The following is an 8799-nucleotide window of genomic DNA, read 5'->3' as shown; positions in this document are numbered from 1 at the left end:
TTTCGTTCTCCTTATATGATATATATAATATATTATATTATCCTTATATTATTATTTATTATTATGGACAAAATAATGGCCATTTTCCAAAGTGCGCATCGTCAAATGGTTTCCAGCGAAAAAGATGGTTCTAGCGTTTTAGCGTTCTGGTCTCGACGTTCTAGCGAAAAACTATCGTTATAAAATCAATGTGAAAAAGAGAAACACAACAGCATAATTTACACAATTGCTATAATAGTACTTGTCATTATAAAACAAATAACTAGTAATTGTGTTAGTTGTCTACACCCGCGCGCGTTCAAACCCGCACACACGCACTTGCACGCGCACGCACACGCGCACGCACACGCGCACGCACACGCACACGCACACGCACACGCACACAACACACATTGCTGCCAGTTCAGTGCATACAAAGCCTTTCGGCTTGGTTCTCGACCATTTATTGAACCCTAAAATTCTTATTTACACTTATACAAGAAATATCGCTTGCTTTATTCTGGATATTACATATTATGGTCTTTATCATTATGTGAGTTTCGAATAAATTTCGCATGATTGCCAGTCGGTACTTTGTGACTGCGTAATGCCAATTTGCCCGCAAGGAAATTTTAGTCACATTTCATATGGAGGTGGAAAATTTGATAATCGGCTGATACAGACTGACACTGGATCATATATATGCCACTTCAAAAACGTTTGCAAAATCGAGCAAAGTTACTTGCCTTTAAAAATATATAATAATAATAATTTCGCAAGGCTTTCAGTACACTCGAAAATAATTCACGTCTTCATTTTTAAACTTTATATATATACCGCTAAGGTTGACACTGGAGAGACTATAATTGACAACATTCTATATGTTGTATAGTTATGCTGTAGTTAGAAGCAAACAGACAAGCGGACCCCTATTGGCCCCTACAACCTCCCTACCCTAAACCTCTTTATAACCAAGATTGATAACTATACAGGTTTAATTTCTATATGTGTTGCATATTGTTTCTGGAATGTTACTTTAATAATTTTGACAGTAATCTAGTAAATGCTTTTTTATTTATTTTACCATACTAAAATATATTTGATGCAAAACACCTCGTCTTTTGCAGACAATTATTTCTGCTGATTCCCACTCAAAAGTACAAGCACCATCAATGCAGAACATAAAATTAGAATAAAAATTTAGAATAAATATGTTCACAATTTAGAATAAATATGTTCACAATTTATACAACCTGCTAGGTTATATATTATATTATCCAGTGCTTAATTTCATCTAAATACCTTCAAAGACTTACGTGTGTCGAGTTTTCAGCTATACATACACTTAATTATTGCCACATATCAATGAAGAATAGCTAATAGTACCAACTGCACACGTACTGGACAGACACTTCAATCAGTCAGGAAATGTTGATACAGTTTCATATTCGTATAATTAAACTGTTGATAGATACATAGGAAAACGTCAGGTGATTAGCTAAGCATATATCTAAATAAGGTGGTAATTGACCTGGGTAAAAACAAATTCTGCTAAGCAAAAACTTGCCCACGTTCATTTCACAGTCGAAAATCAGTACAATTAAATATACACAGTGGTCAGCGCCTGATCTTTATTTTGATATTGTCGTTATTTACTAACCCACAGCTTTGTCGATTTCATTCTCAGATAATCCAACTGGCCTTCTCCTTAATAATCTTTTTATAATGGCTAATTATTTAACTTACACGTGCACATTTACATGAATATACGAGGCGTGCAGCAATTCAAGGAAGGAAACCGGCATTCTTACCAACCTATACACCAGAAATGCCTGCCTTAAAAACGTAATGTTTCATCGCAGTTAGTTACAACAAAGTTACAGCTTGGCATAGGTTTTGTGACAATTTCATTATTGTATCAAACGAATAAGGAATGTACTAGGAATGTGTATGCACATGTAATTCCGAGTTTGGAGAAGCAAGTCCTCATCTTGACCAAGGTGATAGAAATTATGTCAGCACTTTTTGCTGCATAGTTTTATAAACTATGAACAGGATCCCTGTCGTAAATATTTATACAGTCAAACTTACTAACTACTTTCTTGTTAACAATGCTTTCATGCAATTGATATATACATATTTACTATATCTTACTACTGACGTTACTAGTCGCCCTCTATAAAACAAAAATAACTGAATTCAAAAATTAATGAAATCAACAAAATATGATGGACAAAGTTGGACCTTAGCAAAATCGTAATATAAAATGTGACGGGGATAACACATATTGATGAGACTAGGAATGTTAGATTTGGTGATGGTGTTTTTATGAATGTATGCGAAAAGAGGAAATTTGTCTTTGTACTTCATTTCATAAAAAAGTGCACGTAGATGCTATTGATGCCAGTCTTCACTATTATAACTATCATGACCAAAATTCTTGATTATATCGAAATCTGGGCAATCATTGTAAGTCATGTTTTTATGACACAACCGAATTGAATGTGCGATCAATAAAAAACGTCCTGCGCTTTCCTTTTCCTTTTTTCCATTTCTTGATGATGAAAATGGCAATGACACGTAAGTAAATAGCGACATTTTAGACTTCACCTGCATTTCCACGTATAGGTAAAAGTACTGGCAAGTGGCAACAAAAATCCCACTGCATCATCGATAAAGTTGCCCGACACCAGTGCAAAGGAAATTAGGTTAGTAAACAGTAGCGTAATGCAAATTTGCATGTATAAACACTGCAGGTTAGAACAGTCAGGGCAGCTGACGTCGCAGTAGAACTTTCAGGCACAGCCTGGCTCTATCGATTGCCTATGTTCACATAAATACACAATCAACAGCTAGTCAATCCAATCACCTGACTTCACCCTTAATCTTCCTCGTCCGGAGATCAGCATCGACAGTTTTCACTTATTAACAAGAGGCATTAAAACTATTCGAGCGTAACGATCATAAATCGTCGTCGCGTAGCCGGCACTACCTGCTGAAAATCTCGGTGAAGTTCTCAAACAGTATTCGTGTCAACGCATTGATGGGCGCCATTGCAGATAGGGATGCTTGCGACTGAGACCAGATCAAATTAGGACCAAAAACTATTGCGAGATTTGCTGCCGTCATCTTGTTATCCTCACTGCGCTGTATCACCTGTGAAACCAAAATAAACCACTATAATAATACAATAATAATAATAATAATAATAATACCATAATACTAACCAAAATAAACCACTATAATAATACTATGATAATAATAATAATACCATAATACTAACCAAAATAAACCACTATAATAATACAATAATAATAATAATAATAATAATAATAATACACACAGTGTTACCACACGTCATGCAGTCATCTGCATTTTTTAAATGTGAATTATTAAAGAATAAATGACACATTTAACTAAACGTGTTTAAATCTGGAATATTAGTATTGTTGGAGTACCCACGATCTATAATAAGAAGGTTAGTGCGCATACCTTGTCAAGAAATTCACAGATGAATCTGAGCAGCTGGTAGTTAACCATTGGCAATTTGTTGACCAGTTCGCGCACGTATGCTACCTTCAGCTCTTCCTTGTTCAAATCTGCAGCACAATAAAGTTGTTGTTTTTGGCTATTCCATTCTCAATTGAGTGACTACGCAGGGGTGCTCTATTCACCGACACATACAGCTTTAGAAATGCCTCATTTTTTAGTTATACGCTCGCAGATCAAAATAAACATTTGTGTGTGGATCAGTCACTGCTCTTGGAAAGCAGCAAACATTACAGTCGATGTTCAAAGAAAGACAAAGTTCACAGGTACCTTGTTACCAGGGTAAGGTACTAGGTTAAAGTACCAGGTAACTTACTGTTCAAAGGGCAAAGGGTAGCTTGCATCCAGTTGGGGCTTCGAGCAGATAGTATAAACTAACATGGTGGTATCACGCTGCACTATGCAAGAAACAGAAATATTTACACTCACCTTCTACAGTAATGACATCCTCGTACAATTCAAACGTCATTAGTGGCTCTGGTAGTTCTCTCAGGAATTTCTTTAGTAAGACTGCAGCCAGATTAATGTCCCCTATCACGTTGAAATCTACATCCTGACCTGCCAATATCACCACACGATATCAAAAATCTGGGGCGATTTTAGACACCAGCATACAGTGGCTCTATAACTCGAAGGCATTAATGCTGGAGATGATCCCGCTTATATTCAATATGCAGTAGATAATGTAAGCATTGTTTTTTAAGCAAACGTGGCATGATCTGAGGTTGAAGTCACACTGTAACATCGAAAATACACATGCATAATTGAGTTGTTGCCAAGTTCTCACTATAAATATATATTATTATATTCTGAGCCAGAATTACTTTCACCCTATGTTAAAACGTAATTGCAGCATTTTCGAGCACTATTATTCCAGCACTGTTACCCGTCAGTTTATAAGATGTTTTTTAAATAAATGTTTTTATTTGCATTAAATGTCAGCTTATCGAACGTTTACTATTTGGCCAAGATTTACTAGCTATACAGCCTCCCTACCTTCGTCAATTTTTTCCTGTGTTTTGCGTATTGTACTAGCCACTGCAGATCTCCTGAATATGCCCTCAGTTCCGAGACCTGCCACACAAATATTGTAAGTGTATAGTAGGAGATTAGTCATAGATTTCGTGATATTCCTATTAAAATTTCCCATACAAGCACAAATCTTGCATTAACAGACAAGGAAATAAAGAATTTTAGTTAATTTCTGTTATAGGTGTGCACAGCATATGTATAATATGTGACATCTTACCCTCCTGCTCAAGATAGCTTGTGATTTTTTTGAGAACTGGTGGTATGGGATCCCCACCATTTCTTTCCTGTAATCTGCAAGCAGATGTAAAAGTAACTGCTTTAAATATGAGAATTAATGCGCAACTCTTGCAGATCAAACTGCACATTTGATGTGCAAGTATTCTTAGTAGTTAGTAACAATAATAGTTACTATCATACAATGTAAAGTTATGTTCAAAAGTGTCAGTTGACACCTTTTCAGGCTAGCTGTATGAGAAGCAAAAGATTCAATGGGAGAGTAAAGGTCACATAGATTGTTAAATAAATACTGCTACTTGATGGCACACACAAATTTCCACTTCACTTACTTTATTTTACTTTCATTTACAATACAGCTACTACATTTAGACATTACTAGAATCTAAAAAGTTATCAATTCCGATTCATATTCACGTTTGAACTGGCACTCCAAACTGCTGTGTGCTCAGGATGCGGTCAGTGTAGAATGCACCAGATTGGGGCTGAGATGTTCTCTTGTATCTCTCCATCATACGTGCATCGTGGCTACAGAACACAAAATTAGAGCAGGAACTGAGGCAATATCTTTTCAGGTAATCTCTTATGACATGTTTAACAGTGAATAATACGGGTAAAGAATTCTGGTACTATTCGACAACTGTCTTTTGTTTCGGATTACGATGTCATGTTTAATCTAAAAAAAAACTCATTTTTATACGATCTGTAATCAACACTTTATATGCAGGATTAAACAACATAGCACACCAATAAAAAAGAATAACTACAACCACAACAAAATTATGATCTAGACACATTGGGCACCATTGCAAGACTCTTACTCGAGCACAGGTTTAGGTATCTTTAGCTGGTCAAAATGCAGATGTGACTTCAGTTCATTCAGGTAGTTCACATACATCACCTTCTTGCCAAACTTTGCACTGAAAATGAGAAGAACCTCGTTAATAATTATCAACAACATTTCTGCATTTCAAATTAGATTTGTTAACATGTCAACAAAACTTGTGAGTGATTTTTGCTCAGTCACGAGAGATGCCACCGCCTGGTATGCTATCTCTACAGTATGTTAACATTATCTACATTTCGAGATAGGTACCAGTTTATAAAAATTTGCGTCATGTAACTACGTGTACTCGTTTTGTGAAAGCCTTCGAAAATTCCATTCTTACGAATCTCAAGACACACTCAAGACTTTCAACAGGCACACGTTTGCTATGCACTTACTGTTTTATAGCCTATAACACCACAAGCTCGTAATAATTTTTAAGGCTGAAGTAATCGTTAATATATACGCTGACAAATCAGACTGAATTTATTTTTTTTATTTTTTTTAAGAAATTAGCAGTTTTAAACTCTCGATCATACATGTACATTATATTATATGTATTTAATTGTGAAATTCATACCACGAAAGATCATGCAAAATACTAACCTCAGTACTGGCTTAAACATGTTCCACAGAATGCGGATAAAATTTGATGGATGGACTAAATATAAGGCTTTCAGATTCTTCTTATACCTGAAAAAAGAGAAAACACATTTCCACTTGGTTAATTGGTCAGTTAAACTACAATTGATAAATAAGCATTTAAGGGGTTCATTGTTTGTATCACTTCATTCTTAGTAGAATGTGTTATCATTATCAAAAGCCAATTATAAATGTACATATAACAAATAATAAAAAAAGTCCATAAAATTGGAAATGTAACAAAGCAATTTTCATGACATACTTCCTGTCAAACATCTTGTATGCCTCCCAAAGCCAGGCCAGCGAGGGCTTGTTATGACTTCTAAGGCCATAGTGAAAGTATACCAGGCTGTAGTCATTCTCTACGTACTTGTCCAAAGTGTACATCAGATATCTGCATCAATCGTTAGCAGCAACAAAGTCAAGCATTAATTACCTCTATGTAATGATCACTTTGCTCTATTGCTGGTGAACGCACACTGCAAGGTCACCTTCCCGGAAACACTTTCTTAATTTGCTTGCATAGCGAAAAATATTAAACAATGGTGAACTTTAGCATGTGTGGATTTTTAACAATTTGCAATCACACATTTGAAATGGAATCTGCATTATTATCTTATAATTAAATACAATTACTTACACTTACAGTCAGTTTTCAGTCAGTCACAGTTTTCTAAATTAGCAGATTTATTCACAGTTTTACCTGAGAAATCTGTCGTGATTGAAAGACTTGTTAGAAGGTAGTTTACACGCTGAGATCACAATCACTTTCCTGCCATATACGTCGTCACCTGTTGCAACATGTAAAAAATGTAATCAGATTTAGGAAATACTTTCTCTTGCACTCTCACTCTCTCTTTCCATCTTTCTCTCTCTCTCTCTCTATCTCTCTCCCTCTCACACACACCCTCTCCCTCTCTTTCTGTCTTTCTCTTTCTCTCTCTCTCTCTCTCTCTCTCTCTCTCTCTCTCTCTCTCTCTCTAAATATAAAACATCACGAAGCTAGACTGCCATCAGAAACTCTCCCATCTACCTGCAAACTCTACAATCCCATGTTCCGCCACTTCCATGAAGTCGTCACTCTGTGGTAGGCTTTCGTCTGGGGTTCCTAGCTCTTTTTCGAAGTTTGGCTCAAAGTAGCTCTCCTCCGCTTGCACACTCGCCTCCCCAGCCATGTTGATCTCGTCCACCAGCTCCTTCAGTTCTAAAACACAGCCCCAGAAAAATTCAACATACTGTCTGCAACACTCGTAACAGTAATGTGATTGCAGCCATTACTATATACAACATGCCCAAAAGCATCTTACCAAGACTTCACAACTATAATCATTAACTAGAGGCATCCATAAAAATTTCTTGTTCACCGTAACTACTCTACCTCATCAATTTTTCTCATAAGACAAAGACACTTTTGTAACTAATTTTTAAACTCAAGCTTCCAAAGAACACATTAGCCAACTTCTGCCCTTTACCTTGATAATATAATTAAGGTATGCAGTAATAATTAAGGTAATTAATAGTTCTTTCACATGCCCGAGTTAGAACTGTGTGGTTTTACAAATGTAAATACATTCCGAGTGCGAACGGTACAGCAAACATCACACTCGTACCTTCTTTGGCGGACTGCTGCAACTCAGAGTCATCAAACTCCAACTGTGGCTCTTCAGCCCAGATCATGTCTTCAACATCCTCATGCTCAACCTTCTCATACCCTGCAAAAATAAATTTCACACGCCAAATACTAGAGGTGGGATGATCCAGGTAACCCACAATACGATACGTATCATGATACAACTTTCACAGTGCAACAGGTATTGCGATACCTCCAAGAAAAATTACCTAGCAACCTATACGCTTAACCGGTACACTACCAATAATGTGAATGCTTACAAATCATTATCGTGGAGCGCTTAGTAAACAACTGCTGTCATGTATCATCCAGGTTTGGATCGCAATATATATATATATATATATAAATTATCGATGTGACGTCCTATATCCCTACTACCTACAATTTGAAAAAGTAATTCGGATAGGGGTACGGATTTAGGGGTAGCCCATTTAATTGACTATTGGCTACTGCCATCAGGCCTTATTACCTCTGCCAAGGAGGTTATGTTTTCACCCCTGTTAGTTTGTTGGTTTGTTTGTCAACAGGATATCTCAAAAAGTTACGTACGGATTTTGATGAAATTTTTTGGCACGGGTTGGTCTTGGGCCAACAACCAATCGATCAGATTTTGGTGCTGATCCGGATCCAGGAAGTTTTTGAAGAATTTCTCATCATTGACCGTAGTGTTGCGGTTTACTCTCTAACCGCTTCGCTTCGTTTCGCTTTCTCTCTCTGTAGGGGTTTATGATGTGTCACCTCCGCGTTAAACCCTACTAAAAATTATATCGATAGCTATATATAGATCTAAATGATAGTCTATGGGTATCCAAAAACTATCATGATACTGATAGTGTTGATGTTGTTTTGGCTCGTCTTGATTGGCCTCCTCTTCGTGTCTGCTTTCTACATGCTAAACTCATAACTT

General features: G+C 36.5%; 1 protein-coding gene across 1 annotated transcript in view; it reads right to left on the bottom strand.

Annotated features, from left to right (window-relative positions):
- Positions 1-214: 214 nt before the first annotated feature.
- LOC106805536 (rho GTPase-activating protein 8-like) overlaps positions 215-8799 on the bottom strand; it is a 12798-nt gene continuing 4213 nt past the window's right edge. The window contains exons 2-13 of the mRNA XM_014807169.1: positions 7873-7974; positions 7296-7466; positions 6966-7053; positions 6525-6656; positions 6227-6313; positions 5616-5714; positions 5212-5322; positions 4778-4851; positions 4525-4602; positions 3958-4086; positions 3472-3578; positions 215-3135 (exon numbers count right to left, since the gene is read on the bottom strand). Coding sequence (XP_014662655.1) covers positions 2968-3135; positions 3472-3578; positions 3958-4086; positions 4525-4602; positions 4778-4851; positions 5212-5322; positions 5616-5714; positions 6227-6313; positions 6525-6656; positions 6966-7053; positions 7296-7466; positions 7873-7974 — 1346 coding nt within the window. The 3' untranslated portion in view covers positions 215-2967. The remainder of the gene's footprint in view (positions 3136-3471; positions 3579-3957; positions 4087-4524; positions 4603-4777; positions 4852-5211; positions 5323-5615; positions 5715-6226; positions 6314-6524; positions 6657-6965; positions 7054-7295; positions 7467-7872; positions 7975-8799) is intronic.

Source organism: Priapulus caudatus, unplaced genomic scaffold, assembly GCF_000485595.1.
Source record: "Priapulus caudatus unplaced genomic scaffold, Priapulus_caudatus-5.0.1 Scaffold116, whole genome shotgun sequence".
NCBI lineage: Eukaryota > Metazoa > Priapulida > Priapulimorpha > Priapulimorphida > Priapulidae > Priapulus > Priapulus caudatus.
This window is presented reverse-complemented; position numbering and strand designations above follow the sequence as displayed.